The sequence below is a fragment of the Seriola dumerili genome, unplaced genomic scaffold, assembly GCF_002260705.1.
Source record: "Seriola dumerili isolate Sdu_G_001 unplaced genomic scaffold, Sdu_1.0 BDQW01000111.1, whole genome shotgun sequence".
In the NCBI taxonomy this organism is placed as follows: Eukaryota; Metazoa; Chordata; class Actinopteri; order Carangiformes; family Carangidae; genus Seriola; species Seriola dumerili.
In genome coordinates this window covers 608,574-635,987 of record NW_019174366.1, presented here as the reverse complement: position 1 = coordinate 635,987, position 27,414 = coordinate 608,574, and the positions used below count along the sequence as shown (strand labels likewise).

General features: G+C 39.5%; 1 protein-coding gene across 1 annotated transcript in view; it reads right to left on the bottom strand.

Annotated features, from left to right (window-relative positions):
* focad (focadhesin) overlaps window positions 1-25,242 on the bottom strand; it is a 56,516-nt gene extending 31,274 nt beyond the window's left edge. Inside the window, exons 1-12 of the mRNA XM_022747766.1 lie at window positions 25,208-25,242; window positions 18,670-18,741; window positions 17,437-17,511; window positions 17,094-17,248; window positions 15,840-15,938; window positions 10,225-10,326; window positions 9,705-9,930; window positions 8,211-8,420; window positions 8,018-8,105; window positions 5,635-5,828; window positions 3,654-3,914; window positions 74-178 (exon numbers count right to left, since the gene is read on the bottom strand). Coding sequence (XP_022603487.1) covers window positions 74-178; window positions 3,654-3,914; window positions 5,635-5,828; window positions 8,018-8,105; window positions 8,211-8,420; window positions 9,705-9,930; window positions 10,225-10,326; window positions 15,840-15,938; window positions 17,094-17,248; window positions 17,437-17,511; window positions 18,670-18,723 — 1,569 coding nt within the window. The 5' untranslated portion in view covers window positions 18,724-18,741; window positions 25,208-25,242. The remainder of the gene's footprint in view (window positions 1-73; window positions 179-3,653; window positions 3,915-5,634; window positions 5,829-8,017; window positions 8,106-8,210; window positions 8,421-9,704; window positions 9,931-10,224; window positions 10,327-15,839; window positions 15,939-17,093; window positions 17,249-17,436; window positions 17,512-18,669; window positions 18,742-25,207) is intronic.
* Window positions 25,243-27,414: the final 2,172 nt, after the last annotated feature.

Sequence of the window (27,414 nt, the reverse complement as noted above, 5' to 3'; positions counted from 1 at the left end):
ATGTAAGTTTTCAGAATATGAATTATACTCTAATAAGAATCACAGTTCATGAGTTGAGGGGGGGGGGGGGTACCTTATGAGTCCCAAGGTTTGGCAAGCAGTTCAGCAAAGCATGAGCCAGGTCTGGATTCTTTTCCTTCCCCAGTTTGAACAACAGAACAGGGATGAGGGAGGGGACCTGCAGACATATGTCAGTCAAATGAAGCTGGGGGTGAGGATACTTCACAAACGTCCTGAATCTAAATCTCTGATTAGCTGATAAAATAAATCTAAACTTTATACATTTTTTGTTTTCATTTTGTAGCTCATTTTATTTTCCACTTCCTTCATTGTTCTTGTTTTTGGCTGTAGCACAAGGTCATCATTTCTTTACTTACCCCACGAAGCATTGCCTATTAAAGCTGCACAATATTAACAACGGATCTAATGAATGTGTCATTTGAAAGATGTTCATACACAGTGAGCTTTTTAGCCTGTTTTATTCAGTCTCACTCCTCTCATCAGCACCAAACAGCAGACAGACAAGGTCAGCAACTAGCTGGTGAACTGATATTTTCCACAGGAGTTGGAGGAGACTAAACCAGAACTAAAACTGGAATCAAGTGGACATTTATGCAAAATTTTAAGAAGTTTCTTCAAGACGTTACTGAGATAACCCTTCCATGAGAATGAGATGGACAGACATACTGTATGTATGGAAGGACGGGCAACCCGAAAACAATATGCCTCCGACTCTGACCGTCACTGGCGTGGAGACATAATGAGAACAATGTGAATCCTAATGTTGCTCTGTGGCTGCAGGTTTAAATGATTTGCCTTGTCATATAAAATATTAGTTTGGTAAATTACAATTCTTAGGGACCAGCATCCTTTAGTAAACATCAGTATTTACTGATGCAGACCTGTATATATGCACAGAGCCCAGAAGGGTGGGCTGTGGAGGTATCAACATACAGATGAACCAGTCCAGGTCATGGACTGTCTTACCTCCCAGTCCCCTCATGATCTGCCCCACGGTCAGGGTCTGCTGATCCCAGCTCATTTCCACTCTCACAGACAGAGGTTAGAGAATGTAATGAGGGACAACACTGGGTTAACACTTCATCACTCCCTTTAGTGCTGGGGTAAAAAAAAAGAGCTACTCAGGGTCCTTGGAAAACATGTGGTCAACATCCCTGCAGTGTGCAGCCTTTAATACACATAAAGCACTTACTGCTGCCCTGCACCTTGACTGTTGCATAGCAACCACTTCACCTGCATGACTTAAGAGGAAGATGGAGGTTTCTCTTCAAGTTGAATCCCTGAACAGTGTGTTGCTGATCCTAAACCATGACCTTAAATGAATGAAATATTTTTTCCAATATATCATAAATGTAATCAATGTTAGAGACTGCTCAGTTTAATTATCTCTGATTTGATTTATAAGCAGTACAACAAAATTATGAATGAGTTTCTGTGGGATAAGAAGAAAGTCTGTCATCTTGAGCTGTGTCATCTTGTGCTGAGCCAGTTCAAAGACTTTATTTAGTTTTGGAGTTTTAAGTATGTTGGTGCAGAGCACCACAACATATTTGATCTAATTTATTTTTTATCTTCCAGCAACAGCAGTAGATGAAGAGTAGACTCGCAGTTTTTGCTAAGTTCAGCTTGTGTGCCTGTCACAAAGCATACAGTTACTGAAAATTTCAAACACCTTAACCTCCATAATGGTCACGCTGTTATTGAAGAGTTTGCCAGTTCTGTATGTGTTTCTAACCCTGTAGCTAACAAGTGTGGCCAGCTTGCCACTTCCTTTTTTTAGGTGGAATAGTGTGACAACAAAAACAGGGGTTAACATATAACATAATGATGAACTAGTATGACAAGCAAAAATTAAAAAAACAAAACAAAACAAGAAAAGGCAAGCATACACATAGGATGATAGATAACACATGTAATATCAATAATGGGCAAATGTGCAATGATATTTGAAGCTGTTGTATCATCATCATACTGATGTATGTGGTGTTGTATTAGAAGAGCAAGGGAGATTAGCGTGTGTGTGTGTGTGTGTGTGTGTGTGTGTGTGTGTGTGTGTGTGTGTGTGTGTGTGTGTGTGTGTGGGTGTGTGTGTGTGTGTATGTGTGTATGTGTCAGTGTGTGTTGTAGCAGTAGTGTCTTTATAGTAATAAATACTGAGTAATATGATAACAATAATCATGATATAGTTATTCACTATGCTATAATACAGGGACCCGGCCCGATTGAACATCACTGTGTGTGTGTGTGTGTGTGTGGGAGAGTTTTATTTTTATTTAAATCTAATGTTTTCTTTTTTATTTTAATTTTCGTGGAACCCGTCAGTTGAATAGACTGCCTGGGGAGACTTTGAGCACGGAGCGGGAGACAAACAGCGCAGTGAGCCCCCTCCTCCCCTCGCGCGCGGACGATATAGCCAACCAGTGAAGGAGACATCCCCCATCCCTAAGCTTAAATTGCTTGCACAAAACTTTTGATCAGCACTCAGCATTTGTTTATTGTTGTTGTTCATTTAAACTAGTATGCACAGAGAGGAGGGGGCGGGCGTGAGAGAGAGAGAGAGAGAGATCTGCGGTCTTGGCCATTAGTTCATGTTATTTTTATGTAGCTAATATGTTGTCAAATATGTTTAAACTTAAATAAACTAGCCTACCTATACAGTAGTTATGTCTCGTTGTATTAGTTTGTCCTGGTATTGATGTGATGCGCGTCATTGAATAATGCGCAAATAGATATTCAAATAGTTTGAATATATGTGTTTTTTAGAGGGAATATTCAAACGTCATTTTTGAGCAATTTTGACAGCCCTAGCATGGATAGGACAATGTTATGTTTTCAGAGGGTACTGTAACTTGCTTTAGGCTTCTATGTAATTGTAGGCTTCATTGTGAGGTTATTGTGGTGCCAATGCAATTTCTTTTTGATGTGTAGGGCTTAATGAATAATTTCAAACAGTGATGTTGAGTCAGTTTTTGGTCTTTTCAGTTCGAAAGTGTAATTCGGCCCGCTGAGGTCTCACTTGAAAAAAATCTGGCCCCCTGACCAATTTCACCCTGGCATCCCTGCTATAATATATTAGTGGTTGCTTAGTTTTTATCTGTGTGCCTGACAGCAAATCAAGTTTTCCACATGGAACATGGATTAGAAATATGTGTTATGTTGAATAAATCGCTTTGTTTTTTGACCTGGCCTTTATGTATCGCTGACTGTTATATAAATACCACCATATATTTTCTCTCTCTGCTCTGGACAGACACTTACAGTTCCAGCAGGATCAACAGCTGCCTAACAAAAACTTAAGGGGGTTCCCTGTTTTCATGAACCTCCACCACCCACTGTTAACATGAACATTAAATTATTTTGTATTTATAAGATGATTTTTATTGAACTCTATATTAATGTCTTCTGTTTTTCATTTTTACACTTTTGCTTCCCTACAAACATTTGGGTTTATGCTTGGTGAGGTCTTGAAAGATGAGAAAAGCAGGACTAGAATCAACTGTTTTGCCTTGAGGTATATTCTAGTTTTAACCAAGTACCTTATTTCAATACTCAGTCAGTTTCTAACAGCTTAGGAGAAGGGCTTTTACTTGAGATGCCCGCCAGTGTTGAACTGAGCCGTGTGGATTATCTACCTGGCAGGGGTCAGCTGCAGCGAAGGACTGGCATGTGTCCAAAGCCAGCTGGCAGACATCTTCCTGACCCGTAATGATGAGATAGGTCACAATGAGGGTGAGGGAGCAGGGCAGACGCTGACCGGACGACACGGCCAAGCGAACCGACAACAGCCAATCAGTGGCTGGCGCTGGATCATCTGCCACTTTACGCAGTATGGAGAGAGCCACAGTGAGCTCGCTGTACCAGGAACTGAGAGGAAGCACGAGTGGTGGAGCAGGCTAAGGGAGGAAGACAGATGAAAAAGTAAAATACTCAATGCTAAAAAAAAGTATAATTCTACTCATTAAAAAATAATAATGAGTGTCAGCTCTTTAAAACATGGTGTGGTACCTTGTAACACTTCCCTTATTGTATCTTGAACTATAGATGAATTGAATGAACTATCCTTTGACCACTACAGGTTTCTGAAGGCAGCAATGCCACAATGAGTTAAATATGTCAAAATCTTTATACAACTCATCCTTTAAGAATGAAACCTAAATTAATGAAAGTATTAGATCTGCCTTTGTGAGTTAGCTGTAAGACACAACATACTGTATGTAGTACTGACAATAATGTTTTATCAACAGGGATGTTGATAAAATCATGAAGAAGACCCTTCATTGTGCCACCTGTGCTTGTTTGCAGTGAGCCAAACAAAGCTAGCATAATGCTCCCCCAGCATATTCGTGAATCAGAGGTACGATGTGTAACACAACAGTGTCAGCGTCCAATGTCGGCTCTCCCTTTCACACAGATGTCAGTCCAGTTCTGTGTCTACTTCTGTTGTCGCCTACTACTACTCCTGCTTCTCAGGCCTTGAACAAGCTGTGTAAAAGAGGCTAATAATGATAGAGTCGTGACAGTTACTGTTTCATGAAAACACAGTTTAAAATCAAATGATTTCACTGGCTATTTGCAAAGAAGTTCTCTGTCTAGACAGACAGAGAAACAACAGAGTTCCAGCTGGTCAATGCAACTGAGGCGACCTGTTCCAAGTCAAAACATCAGCCTATAAATGCAACAAAACATTTGAAGTAGTTTGCCTTTAGATCCAGTAGATGGCGCTCTAAAACTTCACTATCAGCTTGACCTATGACATTCCCTGTTGACCCTCAGTAAACTCAGCAACTTGCAAAATTGTGTTGTTTGCTGCAAAAATGCGAGAAAACTAGCAAAGCCATCCTGAATGGACAATCACAACACCAAGGTATCAGAGTTTGGAAATGTTTAAGCTTCTACACAGTAGATGACAAAGTAACTAACTAAAGATCTCCAGAAAGAGACCTCAATCTAAAAAATTACGTTTAAAAAAAAGTGGGTTGAGCAGGCGCCCCATATGTAGAGAGTACAGTCCTCGCTTCAGTCAGCCCCGGTTCGAATCCCGCATCGGATGGCCCTTTACTGCATGTCATTCCCCCTCTCTCTGCCTCCCCATTTCCTGTCTCTCTCTACTGTGCTATCCAATAAAGGCATAAAAAGCCCAAAAAAATATACTTACTAAAATATATACTATACTATATGTACTATATACTAAAAATATATATATATATATGATTCATGTGGAAACAATAAAGAAACACCAGTGCTCTGAAGCTAGCACAACTTGCAAAGCTATCTACCTTCTGACCTTTTTTCAATGTCCTCCTTTTTTCATGTCATTTCATGTTTTTAATACCACGACCATCAATGTTTTTCTTTTCCCTCTGACCTGTGATGCTGATCTTCTGGCCACTGCCAAACCTTTTATTCTACATGTGCCCCACACGTCCTGTTCATGTAACTGTGTTTGATTTGTTTTAACTGATTGCAATTGATCCTGTGTAAGAGGCTGGACTGTGACGATCAGTGAGTCTCCACACAGAGGACATAGACTCAATCTGAGAGCAAACCACTTCCTTTCTGTTTGGATATTGCCTCCATAAAAAAAAAGCCTTTGAGGACCAGCTTCAGTGTTACCTGTTGGGGTGTATCCGCCTGCCTGCTGATGCTGCGGAGCAGGCTGTGGGCCAGGCTCTTGTTGAGGCTGTGTGTCCTCCGGTCAGCCAGAGGCTCAGTGAGGCCTGAGCAGGACAGCAGCTGCAGCACAGGAAGAACCAGGACTGGACTCAACCAGGGTGCCAGCTCAGCCTGCTCAGGAGCTAAACTCAGTGCTGTGTGAGGAGAGAGATGGAGGGAAAAAATCCCATCAAGGTTAATGAATCCAAACAGACAAATGAGGTTGTTAAGTAAAACAAAGCAGGAGAAAAATTTAATTAACAACAGAGCAACAGTGGGGACTTCAACATGTAGCAAGGAAGGATTATGGTGGCTTCAACTATATTTTATAATGTATGAATAAATTACACTTTATCTAGCTCCTCATGTATTTAAATCTGATGCAGTGCTACAACTATTAAATTTGGCATAAATTAGAGAAAAAATCCAGACAATGTTCTGAGATAGAACTAATGCAATTATTTAAGTTTAAGAGGGAACCAGAAAAAATATGGTAGTTACACAGACATCCACTTAAACTTCAATAGATATGAATTAATATTGGAAACTCGTATGGTTCTCTGTAGACACAGTTGACATTCTGTGCACTGACTAAAAGACTCTCTGTGCTCGCAATCAATTGGAATTAATTAAATGGAAAAATACTTATTGCTCACGCTCTCCTTCTTCACTCTCATTAGTGCCAATCAGTAAAGTTCAGATCTTGGCCTATGACAGTTTGCTGAGGGGGAGTAAAATAATATGCTTTGAGCAGGCCTGCTGTATTAAAACATGCAAGTGGTGCAGCCTTCACAACAGCAACATATTAATCTATAATGAATTTCATATCAAGAACAGTTATGCAGCTAGACATGATATTCATCACATAAACCAATTACAAATGAAATCCTATAAATGTGCTACAGTTGGAGTGTTTGGCTTTGTTTGTTTTTCTGATCATTTTATTTGCAGGTGAAGATTTCTCTCTCAGTTTAATGTCTGGACAGTAGAATGAGAACTGGACGAGAACTTACTACAGGAGCATTTTGATCTGTGTTTTTATGTGCACGATGAAAGTGTACATAAAAAGACTTGAGTGGAAACACCACAAATAACAATGTTTTTAGACAGTGGTCATATCTCAGAAGAAACGATAATGTGATGAAGTTTGGTGGAATTTTTCAAATACATGTTGTAATATCTGCTTCTTCTTCTATTTTAGACATCATCATCATACTGTCATTCACTGTAACAGGCCAGGCAACTTCACAAGAAAAAGTCATATAAGAGAATAAGACAATAATAACAGCCTGAGAAGAAATTAAAAGTCCAGAAATACCAAAGATTTGTTTTGAAACAGTGTCACTATTCTATAGTTTTTCCACCAGAGTAATGACAAGTTTATTCCTACACTGCAAAATGTCCTGTACATTTTTTGGAGGCAAATCTGTTGATAATTATCAGATTTTTTAAACTCTCTAATATTAATATCAGTATTGGCAACAAAAATTCTGTATCAGTTGTTCTGCAATAGTAATTAAAAGTCATAATATTATATTATATGATTATAGAATTAAACTCAGGAAATACATTAAATGTCATTTTTTCTGGCTTTAATTTGCTTCTGAATTATAAACTTTTAATCTCTGTATTCTGGCTACTGCTTTAAAGGTCCATACAGTCTAAAGGTATACTGTATATCCATGTGTTGTTTGATTATAAAGCAGGTCTAGGTTCTATATTAATACTGTGAAAGTATCAAAGCCTCAGTCCACAGAGAAATGCACACAGCCTGTATTCAGAAACTGAGCCTTAAAATCAGCTGTCAGGACTTCTGGAACTTTACGCAGTCACTGCCCTCAGACACGCCCCAAGCCCCATCAACCTGGACCCACCATCCAACTTTGCAGGATTTGGCTTCACTAAGTGTTTAGCTGAAATCTGCTATATTTTTATTGGATCACTCAGAAAACAGTCAGCCAATAAGAAGAGAGCCTTTTGGTTTTTAGTATTCGCTCAAAATATTTCAGCTTTTTCCGCTAATATGAAGATGTCTATTGAAGTCATGGGGTATAATGACTTTTAATAGCAAACTGACTTCCTGTTTATGCTGTGTTCAGCTTGAACCCTCTCAGTCATTTGAACCAATGCAGGAGGCTTCTCCAAAAACAGCTTCACCCAGCCAAAAATGAACATCTGCTGAAACACAATATCATTTGTCAAGCTGCACTGGCCAATCAAATCCATGTGAGCACACATTCCTGGTAGATCACTTTCTAACATGAAAGTCTTAACTCTGCCCGTTGGGATCAAATATAAACTGTTTGCAAAGATACACATTCATGTAAATGAAGACAGTTATTACCCAGACCGAGCAGGCTGGTCTGCTGAACCGCAGGGGCCTCCAGCAGGAGCAAAGCCACACCCATCATCAACTCGTCCACTGGCAGCTCCTAGAAATAACAGTACAGCTATAGATTGTGACAGTGCTTGTACTGTACAATGGGCTGTACTGATGAGTGAGACAGTGAAGCTAAGCATTAATGTTGCTGTCTGACCTGTTGGCCAGCAGGAAGTAGCTGCTGTAACAGGTTGAGAAGTGGCCGACAATCTCCGTTCAACTGGAGGCAACGCTGACAGGCGCACAGCAGATGCAGAAGCAGCCTGGCTCTCTCAGTCCTCCGGTGCTCCTCAGAGACTCCAACAAGACCCTGAAGCAGAGTGTCCACGAATCCACACAGCTCCAGCACCGCCTCCATGCTGTCCACCTGTCAGCACAGAGAGACCAACACCAACACCTCTTAACCACTTTCCTTAAAGAAAAATACTCCAGTGAGGCCGCTGTAGGTCCTTTAAGCTGCTGCAGTCTTTTAGCTCCAACTTGGACCCCAAGATTTTGTAAAGTTAAATTTTCTAAAGCGTCTACGTGTAGATTTTATTTTTTTTTTTTCTGACATTCCAGGATATTTTCAGTTATCTTACTGGTGTAAGATTTGTTTGTAGAAAAAAATCACTGCTGTATGCTAAGTTGTCTTTTTTTATTCTTTCACTCAGAGCCAACAAAGCTGGAAATTTACAAATCCTACACATAAAAGCTTTGAGTGGAGCAGAGTTTTCATACATTCAAACTGATATTGGATTGTTTTGGTGGCTCACTCTGCCACTCTGCTGGTGCCCCGGTCAGCTTTCCTAACTGGGAGCACGCTGAACCTACTGTGAGTAATGTAACGAATATTCATGAGTACCTCACACAACCCCACGTCAGAAAACCTGAACTATCCATTTAAGGCTCAGTTTCTGAATACAGGCTGTGTGCATTTCTCTGGGGACTGAGCGCTTTGATACTTTCACAGTATTAATATAGAACCTAGAGCTGATCTATAATCAAACAACACATGGACATCTACCTTTATACTATATGGGCACTTTAAAAATATATTGTAAACAAAAGCAAAAGATGCAATTCAGTAGATATTCTGTAAAAAAACAGAAACAGTAACATCATTAGTTGATGTGAGTATGAGTGAAGGGAAAGGGACCATGACCAGGAAACTACAAGTATGCTCAAATATGCTGTGTTTGCTTCTCATTTTACTCTTGTGGGTTCAAAGAAAAACATATCAAATGTTTACCTGCAACATGCTAACACGTAGTTATCGAGCCCGCTGAGTAATGTCAGTTACAAAGTATTATTTATCTGCTGACTAATGTTGCTAACATTAGCCCCCTAAGCTATAACACCACACCAGACCAATTAAGATTGTAGCAGCAAAACCCCTGACTGAACTGAACTTAGTGAAGTTGTGTTTTATTGCTTATGAATTCAACTTCTCACTTGTATAGAAGGAATTTGTTACTTCTTCTTCATACTTTTAATTAAATGTATTCATTCTCATGTCCTTTTACAGGACATGATGTAAACAGAAGAACATTAGAATTTTTTGCACTGTATTTCCAGCAACTTCAGAAAACTAACAATTTAAGGCAGTTCCTGGTGTCAGCCTCTCATTGATTATTGCCTAAATGTACCTATTCCACTATCACTGCGTCACCTGCATGTATGGAACCAGCTGGCAGAGGCAGTGCAGCAGGCTGTCAGACACTGTGGAGGGCTTCTCCTGGTCCTTGTCCTGGAGGACCGATCCAACTCTGGGATATGTGGGCAGCAGCACCCTGAGGAGGCTGTGTCGGAAGAGGGCGTGCTGGGGTTGCCTCTGAGGTTCACAGTACAGGTACTGCAGGAAGGGGGCCAGCATGGTGATGTAGACTGGTTGATTTCTGCAGTGTGTAGATACATAATGTGTTAATAAGAACGTCTGGAGGCATCACATAATGTTGGCTCACATCAATCTGGCCTCAAAGTGTCTTTGACCCAGTCCTTGTGAGCTAAATGCTCTATGTTCCATGTGCTGTGGGATGTGTCAGTGTGTATTTGTCAGTACTGCATAACAACAGCTGCCAGTGGTGTGATGAGTTGTTTGGGATGGGTGCTCTTCACAGATGGCGTTGAAATGCATGCACTGAAGGAGTGAGTGATTGGATAGAGGGTTCAGGGCCTCTGCTGTGGCTGACCTGTCAGCAGCCTGCTGAATGAAATCATCAATCTCCAGCAGCAGAGCTGGCCAGCAGTCCACTCGGTTCTCCAGGGCTGTGATATATGGGTGAGGGCTGGTCCTGGAAAACAAGGCCACGTTCACATAGATGTCAGTGTCATACTTCTTATTTTATTCCCATGTTTGTGACAGATTTTACCAGATGCGAAAGGTTATTATGATACAACATGAACAAGTGTACCAAATATGAAGATATTGCACTAAAAACCACAAATGTGAACTCATGATGGCACGAGAGGAAAAGTCATTAGCTTGCATTGTGTTGGGACCTTGAATATCTGTAACAAATTCATGGCAATACAGCCAATTGTTGTTGAGACATTTTACCCAAATTCAGTGCTGCAGCGATTAAGTATTTTTGTAGACCAACCTGGAGCATCTCCCTGGTTCCCTGCACTTAAAGCCGATGAGATTTTCCATCGTTTGTGTTGGATTATTAGATAAATTAAACAGCAGTTTCTGATCCTGACAGGTTTAGTTCAGCAAGATCATCTTCATTAATGAACACCACTTTATGATGTATGAAGCCTCAATACAATCAGAAGTCTTCAACATCACCACCACTAAACTTCAGCTTGTAGATTGATTTAGCTCTGACCTCTTCTACAAAAGCCTTTCCTCTGACAGAGTTAGTGACAGTTTGTATAAACATGAAGCTGTGAAGGTGGACTGGTGAGTTTATTGGTTTTCATGTTCAACATGATGACGTTTAACGTCCCCGACAATCTCTGTAGTCTCATTTAGACACTTGTTAGCAACCGTCCTTTTTAATAGACAGTAAAAGCTTCAAAAAATCAGGACTGGAGTATTTACTGATGTATTTTATGTTGTAGAATAAAACATAAAAATGTCTTGGGTTAACCACAGACCTTATTTTGGTCATCTGACCAAAAATCAGTTCAAAACACCCAGAAACTTCAGTACAAGCAAACAGGAAGTGCTAAAATGCAAACTATTTCCGGGTTTTGCCACTCATCCCTGCAGCACTCTATTATGTACAAATCCATCCAGTAGATGTCGAGGTGAATCCTGCACTTGCACAATGTCAGCTGTGATTGGCTCCAGCCCCCCGCGACCCCAAGATAAGCGTTATGGATAATGAATGAATGAATTTCCCTGGGAGGACTAATTCAACCCTGGAATAACCCTGGCTTGTCTATGGTTTGCATAATTAAACCCTTTAACAAATGACATATACAGTACTTTCATTCATGCTTAGTGCTTCCTATTTTCCAAAGGATAGGATAAAGTTTTACAATGACTTCCTTTTTTCTAAACAGCCATGGTTTCAGTTCATTTAAATATAACCTAGAAACCAATTAGCAAATTTTGAATCTTGCTTAAGATTTCTCATTATGTATTTATCAAGAGTATATTATCATACTGCAGTAACTATGGAAACAAAGGAAGGTTGTAATAATTTAAACTTGCAGCACTATCAACAACTTAAAGAGAAATGTAACTGCTTGTTGAAACCTCCAGTGGTTTAACTCTCACCTGCTGCAGTGATGTACCTGTAGAGGTTTATTTCATGTGTGTCAGTTTACCATGACTTTGCTGTCAGGTGGGATATATGGCAAAGTACACTCGAGACTAAATTAGCTGCTACAAGCAAAACACACCCAAATCTCCAAACCAGCTATCAGCGACTGATGTTCATTGTACATTACATGGACACCAGACTTTGACAAGAAGGAATGTGAAGAAGAACAATGTGTTTTAATTAAAAAAAACAATAGCTGTGTCCCAACTCAGGGGTAACATCCTTCAGGGGACGTGGTCTACGAAGGTGTGGCCCCTCATAATCGGTGTACACCACGAAGGCCGAACTGAAACGAAGGATTTTCGCTTTGCATCACCAGCTGTTCCCACCCTTACCGTTGAGTCACAAAGCACAGCTCTTGTTGCCGAGAAACCTTGACAACATGTAACTTTTTTTTATAAAAACTTGGAAGTTTTAAGGCCTGTGGTTTTAACAGTTGTAGCGTTAGCTGTTGAACTGAGCTTAAACCCAATACTTGGGTTATTTGCTTTAATTACCAGCACAGTGAATCTTGGGCGAGTTGGGCCAAGAAGAATCCACCTGCTGGAGCCTTCATTGTCCAGAAAAAGAATGACGCATTCCTCGGATGCATTTGAATGAGCCTTTGAAATGGACCAGTCTAGTCGAGCTGCTGTGACGCAATCAGTCTTCAAATACATCCTCTGAAGGATGAGACTCCTGAATTGAGACACATCTTGTATCTCTGGTTCTGTTGCTTTTTTAATCAATAAAATAGAAAATAGACAATAAATTCTACCACCATCACCAGCCTTTCGGCCTCTATACGATCTGTGTGTAGCCTCCATTATTCTTAAATTTGCAATCCCATCAAGTCCAGACAAAACGGCGGGGTCATATCCAAGGTGAAGTCTCTGTGTATTGTTAAGACTGCAGCCCACAGACGGGCCAGAGGTTAACAAACAGGGCTGGTGTGTGGGGGTGGACACCATCATCAGCTCCACTTCATCAATGCATTAACATCAATCACCACATATCTAAGTGTAGGAAGGAAGTTGAGTTCAGAGCATGTGTGTGCCTGTGACAGCCTGCAGCGTGGGCTGAATTCCTTCCCTCCCATAGTGTTATCTGTCTGACCATCTCTGCCTCCCCTCCTCAGATTCCCCGTGGCCATCTCCAAACCTTCAGCTTCAATACAGCTCCCATCCATCAGCCACGCACACAGGTCTCTACTTTTCAGCTGCCACACAAAAGAAGAGGCAGGAAGTCAAGACAGAGACCGCCCTCCTTTTAGTTCAACTCCAAGTTCACAGCTAAATCAAATTGCTGGCATACAAATGAGCCAGGAAGAATCTGTCCTGTGGATGTCTGCAGGTTGCACTAACCTCTGAGGCAGTCTTTCAGCCTTATACATTTTGCAGCAGCGGCCCCCCAGTGCAAAATGATCCCTACTGCTGCAATATAATAAAGTTGCAATTACATGATTCTGCAGAGGGCTTTTAATATGAAATAATGGATACAGGAATTGGAGTCATGTGGCGACACACGGCCGAGGCAAGGGGGAGTGAGAGAGGAAGAAAAGGTAGACTCAACTAGCTAACATTAACCTAACATAACATTAAGTTGGATAGATTTTTATTACCTATTGATATTCACTCCGACTGCTGGCGTAGCGCTGAACATAGTCATAACAGAAACAATGTGAAGGTGAAGCTGGGGTTCCACCACAGATTTGATTTACTATTTGAACACTACAAGGCAAAACACAAGGCACGACAAGGCAAACACAACTTAAACATAACCATTACACAAGAGCTTCAGCCATCATTGCTTTACAAGACATACGTCCTGTAAGAAGAGCTACATCTTCAGGACAGACTGGCGGCTATAGTGACTATCGAAAGTGAGAGACGGGCCAGCGCTGGCTGATTAGCATGCTAACTTCAGTATATGAAAAGAGATAGAGACAAAGAGACAAGAATTAACACTGGTGTTTCTCTCCACCTCTGGAGACAGCTGTTGGTGTGTAAAGGAATGAAGTTTGGTAACGAACTCACAATGTTTCTTCTAGACTGGTCAGTAAACAGCTGCTAATGCTAACGTTAGCTATGCAGCAATAGCAAAACTTACAAATAGCTCATCTAACAGTTAGATAGTATCTGATACAAGTATTTCAAGTTTTCTGAATTTCTGGTGTTATTACTTTGAATTTTTTTTTATTCAAACTGAAAATGTGTTCAGGACTGCCAAAGATACATTCAAGGTAAGTTAGAATCAGTGTTGTTGTTACATAGCTTGTCCACCAGAGAGCACTGCTTGTTTTTTAATTGCAAAATGTTCCAGTCAAGCAAGACATGAACTGATTTTTTTAACAGCCAAATTTAATGTATCATTAAGAATAATGTTTGTGTTTATGTAAAAAAAAAAAATGTATGTCAGGGCGCGTTCCATTTAGGCTCCTTAGAGCTCCATCCTCTTCCCCCTAACTTTCCTGTCTGTCTGTCTTTCTATCATCATAATAAAGGCGAAAATACCCCCGAAATAACTTCATTAATTAATTAATATCAGCTGATATACTGTAGTTCTTAAATATATATATTAGTATTAGCCACCAGTATCAGTCAGGCTGTAGTGATCTCCCTATCTATGGCTGTTTATTGAGTTTCTGCTTGTGTCTTTTTAGCTATAACTGCTATTGCTGCTCATGCTATCTCCCCTTATGAACAAACCAAAAAACAAAGACTAGGTGGTTGATACATGAATGGGCTGCTGGTTGAATCACTACTGCTTTAATAGGGATCTTTATTTCAAAATAAATGAGCAAATTACCATGTGAGTGTACCTGAGCAGTAAGGCGAGAAACCCCTGAGCACGTGGGAAAGCCTGCAGGGGATAGTCAGGTCCGGCTACACTGCTACAGCTGGGTTAACATCACATGAAAAATGAGCTGGTGTGGCGGACCTAGCCCTGAACCTTCCCTGGTCCTGCTGGGTGCTGAAGTGGCTCAGAGTCTCAGTGGCAGATTGCATGGGGCAGCAGCAAGCAGACGGTCAACAATGGGCACCAGTGTGCATCTTCCATTAATCCCACAGCATTTACAGTCACCCAGCGGTGCCAGGCCCAATGACCAATGGCGGACCAGACTGCCAGTCCAACGGCGCCACCCTGCTGCCCTCAACACATTCATCTTCCCACCAGGGAGGCTGAGACCGCCAGACAGACGCAGACAGCAGAGACAGCGATGAAGACAAAATGAGAAGGAAAAGGACAATGGGAAAGAAGGAGCAAAAGAAAGTAGGGATAGAGATGTAGAGAAGGAGAGGTTAAGAGTTTTCAAACACAAAAAGGAGAAAAGGGTGTCAGAGGTAGAGAAAAAAAACATGGAGAGGAGGAGAGAGGAAACATGAAGGAAAAAAAACTGACAAAGCAGCTCAGTCTTTTTATCACCCGCTGTAACTGATTAAGGAGGCCCCAGGATCTTGGCAGAGGTGCAGATCTAAGGCTGGAGGAGGAGGAGGAGGAGTGAAGGGCAAGGAGGAGTGGAGGCACTGCACTACATCAGCCTTGGGATATCCAACCAGTTAGACTAACCTTTACCACCAAGAACTCCCCCTACTCTGGATAGTAACTGTATCATCTGTATTGGATGGAGGTGGGATTCACTCATCAAAGGAAACCTCCCACCAGTTAACCCAAGTTCTTCGCTAGTTTGCACCAGAAATACTAGTCTGGTAAATAGTTTATTAATGTACAACTCCAGTTAACTAACTTAAGCCTCTAAGATGTTACATAGCCACCGCATAGCACTGCTAATGTTAGCCACACTGGGGATACCAATAAAACTGTGCTCAATTTTGATCGTTTTCTGATTGCTTTCTTACTTTTAGACTAGTCGAGTGGTCTGAATTTAAATTTACTTTTCATCAACAGGGAAATTAGTACGGAGGCCCTGAAAGGCAATTACATATTTCTTTTTTTTTTGCTGAAATGAAAAAAAAAACTTAGAAATTGTTTGATGTGAAAAAAAAAAAAAAATCATTTGCCACATTCAAACACACACAACAGAGACAGACCTGATGGAGTAGGGACAGGTGAAGGCTGTTTCTCCGTCTCTCTGGTCTGCCTGAATTTGCAGCAGCCGTCCAATCACCTTTATCAGTCCCTGGGCATTGCTGTTGACAGTTCAAGTCAAAAACAGGACACACAGAGAGGAGGTCAGGATCCAATCCAACGTCTACTGGTGATTTTTCTTTTTCTCAGGCTTCAACTTAAAGGACAATTCTTGGTTTATTGCAAATTGACTAGTTTTCTGATCTGATTGTCTGATCCCTTGTGTGACATATCTTTAGTGATGTCACTATGTTCCCATATCTAAGCTATTAACTTGGTGACTACAATATTATTAATAGTGACAGGAATAAGACCAAGTCTACAAAAATAAGTTGTATTAAACTAGAATACAAAAGGTCATAATCACTGCTGAACTCATCTAATGACAGACACAGTCAGGTTTACTGTGTGAGACACACCTGGATTAACAGCTGACAACAAAATCATCCTGCAGTTCAATCTGTGACAATGTTGCTGCTTTGCCATAGTTACTGTATGGATATTTGCATGTTGTCTATTGAGCCTTCAATTTGTGACCTCAACAATAATGGAGAGTGGTGAAGGTAGGGTTAGCTTAAAGGTTCTGTAAATGAGATTTTAAACAACAATACAGCAGCAAACAGCTGTTTTCTATATATGTGATAGAGTGGAGTAATGGAGTAATGAGCAGAGAACAAAGCCACACTGAGTCACAATCAGAGTTTCTCTGTTCTTTGTTTTGGTAACCAGCCTGGGAAAGTGCATTTTTGCATTTGAGTCCGTCCTGTTAAACCGTTGGCTTTCCCCATGTTTAGGCACTGCCCACACGTGAGATGGCTCAGTGCAGTATGCAGCGTTCAGGTGAGAGCAACCTTCCATGATTTCCTCCACTGAAGAAGAAATCACATTTTCATCTAAAAAGGCCTCAGACAAAGAAAGAGACAAGACCAGAGCACAAGAGTTTTGGCTGAGGACTACTGGCCGAGATCCTGGTCAGCTGGTGGACTGTCAAAACATCCATTAAGTCTTTACCGGCTCCATCAATGTCATTCGTGTGGCTGGTCCTAGCAGATCAATCCAAGTCGGAATTTCTTTCCCAGTAAAGAAGCATTTTTTTTGGTCTGAGATGCTGGTGGTCTAGTGCAATATCTAGTGGCAGTGACGATCGTTTACAGAACCTTTAAATACAATGATGCAGATGAACAGAAGAGATTGGTGATGGTGGGAGTGTTGTGTACCTAGCAGAGGGTAGCAGGTTGAGGACACTGTTGAGGACGTAGTGCAGGTCTGCGTGGCCCTGATCCACCAGCAGCACCACGGCATCACAGCAGGCTGAACACACCCTAGCACAGTCACTGCAGCATTGCTGCCATAGAGCCTCCAATGCTGGGCCCTGGTCAGACAACCAAGGTTTAAATCCAGATTTAGCTCAAAGGCATCAAATAAATAACTCTTTACTGTCAAACATATTGCATACAGGTATCTACATATTGTAATTGGGTTCTTGAATTTAGTGACAAGCGATTCTTAACAGTTCCACCTGTTCACCACCTAAGAACATCACTCTGATGAGTAACTCACCTGAAGGGACGACTGTGTGATTTGTCCATTTTGCCCTTTTTCCTTTAGCACAGCAGCAACAAGATTTCTCACTGTCTGCAAAACAAAACAAAAAAAACAGACAAGAGATGTTTTACTCTTCACAGGGGCTGTGGTTACTCACAGCAACCTGGCCTGCATACTGCAGGTTCACAGAGACACTTACTGTATATGCATCTTTGCATCTAATCTTCAAATCATCTTTTCTGCATCTAATCCAATCTTTGCAAGAAACTTGAAATTTCGAGTCATAATATTACAAGAATAAAGTCGCAATATTACGAGAATTTAAAAGTATTTATCAAGATTATGTTAAATTTATTGAAAGATTTTGAGAGAAAAAAACATAATCTTTAGTATTTTTAGTAGTATAATAGTACATAAACCAATCAAACAGGTGAAAGGACAGTCAGTGTCAGCCTGAGCTGCTTCTATCAGCTGCTGTTTGTCTGTCTAACAATAGAATAGACTCAGATTCTTCACAATCTTTTCAATGTCCTGATGATGCTGATTATGATGATGATGATGATGATGATGATGATGATGATGATGATGATGATGATGAGCCAAAAGATGAATTATCCCTTATTTGTGAAACCTCTGCTAAAGAAGATCTTCACAGGATGCTCCACACTCCTCATTTTAAAGCTTCTGATATTTCTCCTCTAAAACAACACGCAACCTACAATTACAACTTAATTCTTATTATATTATGACATTTTACTTGAAATATTATGATTTTATTCTCAAAATTACAACTTTATTTGGGTAATATTATGACCGAATTCTCAAAATTTCCGATTTCTTTTTTCCTCAATGTGGCCTTAATGCTTTTTACAGCCACCTTAAAGCAGACAAAAATGCAACTGGAATTATCAGGCAGGCCATATATTATTGCTGGTGGGCCATTTTTGGTCTGCAGGCCGCCAGTTGTGAACCACTGTTTTAAAGTCTACTGTGGTGGGGTATGACTTAAAAGTGATGAAAACACAGGCACTAGTGTTGAGACTAGAATGTGTGGCAACTTGTGTGAATTTAATGAATTGAATTCTTTTAAATCCATTGTTGAATCAGTTTTAAAGCTGTATTCATGGATTTTTGTTGTCTACTCAGGAACAGTGCAACAAGCCGCAAACACAACCAGAATCAAATGGAGGCAGCCCTACCTGTGGAGTTTCTGTCACAGTCTAGTCTTGACATGAGTCAGCAGCTTACCTCTGCTTGTATGACGGGGCTGGGAAAATCAAATCGTGCCTTTAAACTCTCCATCACATCTGCCGGTCATACCTGAGAACAGAAGGAAACAACTCCGTTAGAAATATACCAAGGTCCAAGCAGAGCACAAGACCAGATGAAGATAGCTTAGGAGATCAAAATGAGCCTCTTTAAAGATAATTGTGAAAACTTGATTATATCAGAGTTTCAGGTTATTGAGTGTCATTGTATGTGTCTGAGTAGTGGGTGGAATTTGCAACCCACCTGTCAAATTTTGCTGATCCTAGGTCTTATGGTTTTTATTGTACAAACAATTTTAAAGAGAAAAAAAATATTACACTGTAAAAGTTTTGAAGTCAATTTTTTAGTGGAGGTGTAGAAACAATACATAAAGGTCACACACCAAAATTGACACGTTATTTAGCAGGTGTTGCTATAATAATCAAAATGGCCAGGCCTAGAGTCAAAATACTTTTGTCATGTCAATCTTTCTATTCATTTATATCTTCTGCTCTAGACATGCCAAATTTTCAGGCCATTGTCAAAAATTTTAAGTGAAAGCAAAATGAACTAGTATTCCAGTTCTACAGACAATGCTGCCAAAAAGTTATCTCAGAAATTTTGACACATCAAAATTTAGAAATTACATTTTTAAACCTTTGTGTTTAAGTTCAATTTCACATAAACGCTCATAAATTAAATAAGCTAAAGCGATTTTAACCAGACCCAGAGCACATGTATGGATGCTAGGTCTGAGCTTGGCAAAGCCGTCTTGAGTTATTCTGCCACTAGGGGGCGCCATCAATGCCAAAAGTTTATATCTCACAATTAGATGTACAGATAAAGTGGGCGTGGCCTAGTATTTCTCAACATTCCACCTTCCAAACTTGAAACAATCAAAATAAATCACCCATACCTCCCACAGAGCTGAAATCTTTTCATCACATCCACTGAATGGTGACAAAATGACTTTACTGCAGCTATGGTCAATTCATATTTCCGATTTTAAAAAGTACAAATCTGAGCATTTTACGCTATATTGGAATATTCTTCCTTTTGGGGGCGCCATCAATGCAAAACGTTTAGAGTTCAATGCATGGCCCTCAGCCCCCTCAAGTTGGACCCCTAATAAAGAGAACAAAAACAATAGGGCTCCAGTAGCTTTGTTGCTTGGACCTCTCATAAGCTAAAAAACCTTATTCAGGAATTGTAATTGTGTTAGTATTAGCATTTCTGTTCTTTCAGTTCCATTAAATCAACGCAAGACAACACTATGAAGGAAAACTTTCAAAGGGGAAATTTGGTGATACCCTCTGTTAAACTCAAGAATATCACATGTCAGTGGAGCTGAATTCAGCTTTTGAAACAGAAGCTAATGATGCAGCCACCTGTTGCTTCATAGCACTAATGGACAAGACTCCAGAAAGACGCACTGCTTGGAGGTATCCATGAACTGACCCTTTGAAAGCTGAACCCTGCCATCAGTTATCAAATTATTGGCCTGCAGCCGTGACATAACTTTGCATTAAATTATTCACAGGTCATCAGTATACATCCCCTCTGTCTAACTCACAATTTACTAAGCAGATGAGTGGCGCATCTCAGGTTGTCTCATTAGGCCCAACAATAAGGTGTGGTGACCAGCCTGTGCACCACAGCTGCTCACCTGTTGAACCAGGTGACGTTTTTATCAGGAAGGTTTGACTGTTACGAGGTTTCACCAGGGACATCATCATTTTTTATTCATTTCCTTTCAGTTACTTCTGTTCAGTTTTGGTGTTGACAGAAAATGTGTCTGCTGCATGAGAATCAAAAACTGTTGAACTTTAGCTAATTTTGGAATTAATCTTTAATGAGCCAATTTAAAATGAACCTAGGTTTTCTTTAGACAAGACTTTAAGCATTGAAATTCTTAACTTTTTTTAAATTCATACTTCTCAAAGTAAGGTCTGGGTATCATCGGATAATCAAAATCGTAAATCTGTAATTTGTTTTAAAAACAAAATGGAAAAAAACGTTTTTTCGTGCCAGACTCAAAAAAAGAAAAACCAATCAAAATGGTCAGTTTTTGGTGATTGCTTTTATCATTAGTTTGTTTTTGAAACCAAAAACCGAATTCATATAAACAAAAAACAAAATCATCTATTCATTTTTTGGTTCCATACAAAAAGCCTGAAAATCGAATTCAAATTTTGGTTTCGCAAATTCATTTTTTCATTTCTCATTTGGAAGAGACAGTAGGAAGAGGAAGTGAAGTGTAAAAGGGATTTTTGTTTTAAATTACAAATGAATCACAAATTATTTGATGATACCCAGAACATATCACAAAGGTTTGGTATGTGCACCAAAACTCAGGTGACATATTAGCCCTGGTTTTGAAGCCTACAAATATTTTTATCAATTTTAAACACCAGAAATGTTTTAAAGGTTTAAAGACATGTTTCGACATTCTACAAAGTACCTGAGCAATCCCCAACAACTCCAGAGGCAACCTTTAATCAATAACAATTTTTGATAATTGGTAAATGATTTAAGTCATGTATCAAGAAGTAGTGTCGAGCAATGGCTGTTTCCAGCGTCTGAGATGTGAGGTTTTTTGATTTTTGATTCTTTGAGTTTTGGACTGTTCATTCAAAGAAAGCTATTTAAAATCTGGTAAACTATGGGGGATGCATAAAAACATTCAGTATTGTGATTTTAGGTTGATATCACTGGTTGCCCATTATCTGCAAATAATGAACAAGTATCCCATAAGTTTTTATTCCTGGCAATATCTTAGGCCCCAGCTACTTTGGGTTAAACTCTCTATGTAAACTGATATATTGTTCTAAGGTTACCACAAGGAATATGAGCCTCATGTAGCCCAACCCCCCCACCACCCTCTTCCCAAATACAGGCACACAACCCAACCCCCCTGCTGTTATCTAAGTGATAAGCCAGCCTGCTGTGCTGTACTGTCCACCACCCTGTTACTGCACAGTCTACACCGGCTGCCACAGCTTCACGGCCACATGGACAGGTAAGTCAGCTGCACCTGCTAATATACAGCTACGCTGCTAACAGCCAGCTATGCTGCTAACACACAGCTACACTGCTAACACACAGCTTCAAGTGCTTATGAATTGATATTTATAGAAAATGTGGCTGTTGATAATGCCACTGCTGCTGTCACTTCCTTTATATCCAGCACTCTTTAGCTTAACAGTGTTTAAAATGAATAGAAGATGAGGAGTTAGACATGATTGGTGGTGGAGGAGGTTTACTTTTCTATGACACTAGTGAAAAAGTCATTCACTGTACATATTTTCTGTGAGGTCTATGATTTAGAAGAACCTGGCTTCTTCTCTCTCAGTGGTCAGCTAAAGCTTAAAAAACTTTACACACCAAACTGTTCCAGGAGTTTCTGCAGCATATTTACCTTACAGCAAAACAATATAGGCTGGCCTGTACTGCTAGGTCTGCATTAGCAATACAAGTGAGGACAATGCTTGAACAGTGTTGAGCCAACAGTGCTTTAGAAATGACACCGCTGAGGCTTTACTGTGTGACACTCTGCCGGACAGGCACATGGGATTTTTGACAGCCTTTCAGGTGGAACGCAACACATTCTTTCACAGCCATATTGGAAATCATAGCAGCACAGAACACAGCCAGGACACATGACGACAAATTGGTTTACTTAATTCATTCATTCATTCATTCATTCATTAATCATCACTTCATTAGATATATCTTACTAGGGCTGGGCAATTTTGAAGGTACCACTTTACAGTAAGACTACCCTTATAAAGGATTTATGAATGCTTTATAATTAGGTTATTAATTCGGTTAACACTTTATAAATCATAAATAAACTATTATAAACAAGTTATAACGCAGTTTTCATACATTGATGCAGGCTCACTGTTTGGCAAGATCAAGTTAATACTTACTACTCATTAATCTTACTAATGAGTTACTACCATTTATAACTGGTAAGGAGCCTTATGGTAACTCATTAGTAAAAAGTGATGTGTTTTACACTTTACAATAAGACTCTTTTTTTAAATGTTTGTAACTGAGAATAAATGGTTGCAAAAATTAGATGAAGAAACATGAAGATGGATGGAGGGAGGATAACAGAGATGTGAACAGTGGGACAAAGAATGGGTGAGCATCTCACCAAGTAATGGAAGGTTACCACCTGTGTTGCACCTGGAATGCTAAAGTCCTAAAGAAGAGAACAACCAGCAAAAGCATCTCTATGTTAATCTCCTTTGTGCAGAACAATCTGATCAAAACCTGTGTGAATGAGGACGGCTGCTGATACATGTCAAGGTAAACAATACTTAGAGGATGAATCTGGTCATGTGATATAATTTTGACCACTAAGACGCTGACGGCAGTTAATTGCTAGTAACTTAACAAATATGTGATGAGCAAAGAAAGCTCAGTAACTAACGAGATATGAGGCTTAACAGTACAGAGACATGTGGGCTCACTATTTGGCAAGAGCTTATAAATGATTTAGTGTGTTAACAAGTTAATTACTAAAATGGTTATAAACCATTCATAAAACCTTTATAGGGATAGTCTTGTTGTAAAGTGGTACCAACACTTCTGTGGCACATTAAATAGTCTTGTTATAAAAGTTTTAAAACGCAAACAGTCTACAAAAACTAAACCAAAGAGCTGAGTGTGAGGGAATACGTCTCTAGATAATGTGTTTCAACGTCTGGTGCTGGTGTGTTTTTGACATTTTTATCAATGACAGGTTGACCTTTCGCTGCTTCTTGCTTATTTGTTGTTTTATTTTCACTGCCTTTTTTACTTTTTGGTGAAATGACCATTTTGGCTGAAGGCTCAGCCTTGTTTTCTGCTTTGGACGGATTGTTGCCCATTATACATCAGTACATCTAACAAACATACATAGAATTCAATAACATTTCAGCTGCATCAAGGTCTCCAAGCTTCATTTCTTTTTCAGTGTTGCTGGTTTGAAGGTTTAGACAAAATCAGAATATATTTTGTCCTGTGTACACAGCATTTTTTTTTTTATCTCTATTGGCACCCTAGCTTCCGGGATCAGAAATCCAACGGAGCCCCTATATTTCCCACTGGACAAAGAGCAGGTGATCCCGGATCTTGATTTTAAACCAAGTTGATCTATTTCATTCTACACCAAAAACGTCTTTTCTATAGTTTAAGGGAGCTGTCCCAGAAATCACAAAACAGCCACTGTAGTGGCACAGCGACAAACACAGACAAGGTAAGGCATGACTTTAAAGTTTTGGACTTAAAAGGCTGTAGTTATATTGAAATCCTGACGTCAGATTGTTAGGGAAAGATCTTATCATCGGTGGTGAAGAAAGAGCACTGGAGTCCAGGATGTGTTATGCTGAGGGTGTTTACTGAAGCTTGGCCAAGGAGAAAGGAGGATTCATCAATACAGTCTCCTGTGCTTGATGTCACCACAAATCTGAAGAAGGAACCCCTAAGGATAGTCTTAATACACTTAGAGAGATTACTATATAGCTTCATTCCATAATTGATCAAATATCTAAAATAAGAGGAAGAAGAGGGATGTGCGAGTACACTATTGGTTCATTAACCGTAAACAAGGAAACATAACTATATTCGCCCAAGTGCTGATTCTTAGAACACCCAGCCACTTGTTACTGTCTATCCACAAGAGAAAATTCCCTCACATTGAGGATCTTCAACATGAGGATCCACTATATCAGAAACACAACCCAAGAAAATTCTTAAGAGGAAATTCTGATCAGGTGGTGTGTATACAGTCAAAACCAAAGACCCAAACACATCTTTGTAGCATAGAGTACTGTGGTATTACTATACATACTATGACACTTCTACTGGAGCTTATTCACTGGAGCACATTAGGTGTAAATGATTACTGTTGTGATTAACATCAACATGTGTTGATGATTATTGTTATGCTGCCTTACTTACACACCACATAAAATATTACTCAGTATTACTGATCCATCATGCTTTGCATTATGCTAGCACGAATTCTTATTCTTTAAACCATGTCGTTTGATACGATATATTTATGCGGAATTAAAGAATACGTCCTGCTCCGACAGAATATGCTTTCAAACGCGTTTTGTGCACTATAACATTTTGCTAATACGTGAGTGAAGATAAAAATGACAGATATTTCAATGGGGTTTACTGAAGCGAGTGCTTTCAAACTAGACGTGGTCCTGGTAATGGCTACGTGTCGCACATATCATTCCAGCCCCTAAAGACCTTTCTCACAAACCCGTGATGAACAAAAAGCTTCAACGCCCAGGGATAATTATTAGTAATTATAACAGAATGATATACAACAAACAAGTTAGCAAATTAAGTTAGCTGAACCGGCTAAGTATAGCTACACTTACGTTATCAACGCAAGATAAGACTAACTGACTGGCTGTACATTCGTAACAATAAAGATAGGTGAACTGTAACTACACTGCAGCAGGCTGACTAACGTGCTGTCTCAGTTAAACACTAGTGAAAGTTGAACATGTTGCTGGTCAAACTTTACCTCTTTCACTCAGCGTCCTGCAAACCGGCATGTAAGTACGGTGTGTGTCGAGGACCAAATTGGCAGAAACGAGCAGAACACGCAAAAAAGAAACCAAAAAAGACCTGCCCTGTCTTAACATCGAGGCCTATGCATTAGAATATAAAAGTAGCATGATAAAATTAGTACATGAGCAATTAATTGACAGTGTTTTTTATTTGGCAGAATTATCATTTTCCTATTTGAAAATAAGAATTAAGATTGGATTTTAAGTTTTTTATTTTATTTTATTTTATTTTTTTCATTTCAAAGTTGTCCATCTGTTTGTATGATATAAAAAAAATCTAATTCAAGCTAATTATAGACTGTTTTTGTCCACACATGGCTTTCATATAATTTTGATAGTTTATGCTATACCCAAACTTTAGATTTTAATATAAAATTTACTCTTAAGAGTTCACTGCATTGATATATAATGTTGAATTATTTTGAAATTATCTAAGGAAATGGCTGCTATTTAGTTCTAACTTTGACACTGTCCACTCTCAAATCTTTGAAATAAAACATTTTCTTTAATTGGAAGAGGAAAACATTCTTATGTAAAGTGGTCTTAATTTTCTGTTATTGCATTTAATTGTAATTGTCAATGAGCAGAATATAGATGTAAATATTACAGAAGAATATTTACATATCAATTTAATCGGATTCGTCAAAGCCACAGGAATAGATTTCACAACTAAACAATATTGTTTATATGAGCAATCCAACCATCCTACCATCTTCATCCATTAAATGAATTATAGCCAAACACCTGTCTCTGTGCAGCCCTATTCAAAATATACCTGTTATTCCATTGTGTAGAGTGAAATTATATTTATAGAGCATTTTCCGATGTACTCATACCTGCAGATGATAATCTGATAAAAGGCAATTCTGAGGGGTTTTCCCCTGGGACTTGAAGGCAACACAATTACAGGAAGGTTGCGGCTGCCTGATTGGAGGTCCGTGTGTCTGCCGCTCTGTTATTGGCCTTTTCCGTCTCGTGCTAAGGCTTGGCCCCAGCGGGTACACCAAGCTGCGCCTGCGCTCTACCCATCACAGCCATGAAGGTTGCGGAATTGAGCCAGAAAAATAACGGAAGTGAGAAAATTTTATATTCAAAATAAAAGAATGGAGCATAAACGTAATTTGTCATGTCATGAAGCTGTTTCTTTATCCATGTAGCTCAGTGTGGCAGCAGTTAAATAATTCATAGCCAGTCGCTAGAGGGACTTTAAAGTGTTGAGAGTCAGTTTCATCATACTCATGAAAAGTTTCTCAGAAAAGTTACACCACAAACTAGCAACACTGAACAAGCATCCCATGTGCTTTTGGATCGCTAGATTAGGCCTATGATAAATACAAATAAACTTTAAATTTAAAGTAACATGAGTGAATGAGTGACTGATTTATTGATCGTTACAGTCATTCCAAGGACTCATTCTCAATAATGAGTACCACAGACAGGTAATAAGACACCACAACAAATGGTGAATTTCTGTTTTCAGTCATGTTTTATGAGGTAGCATACAATAGTTACGGTTGTGACTATCTATGGGATGATTGCAGTATTTTTAGACTATATGTAAATTTTAGGTCACCAATAAATAAATGAACAAGTGAATAAAGTATTTTGCCAAATTTTATTCCTTGTAGTTTTAGGTGTACTTTGAAACTACCTACACTACCTATTTCCATTTTGGTAAATAAAAGTTTAAATATAAATGTGAAAAATTATAATTTTTAAACAATTTTAGAGACTTTGATTTTGGTGCCTGGTGAAAATTTTCAGAAGCTTAAAGGGGGGGGGCTTGGACTTGCCTTGGACTTTGAAATTAATAAAATGCAGATACCATGGGATGTCAGTGCGTATTAATTAATAAAGAAAAATATATCTTAAGATGTGTTCTGTAATTAGGCTCGATCGGTTTAGCGGTATTCATAGCACATCTTTACCGCAAGGGATTTATTTTGAAAGCCAAGAGCGGGAAATGTCTCGGTAATTACGGGTGATTGACAGCCGGCGAGCCTTTGAAAGTCTTGAGTCTGACTTCAGTTCAGGAGAGACCATGTCCGCCGTCATAGGCAAGCTACACTCACCTCTGCTCTCATTTAAAACTCATTCTTCATGAAATAACAGTAACTTGGGGCCTGCAGGATGGCCAACTCGGTGAGTAGTCTGCGAGAGA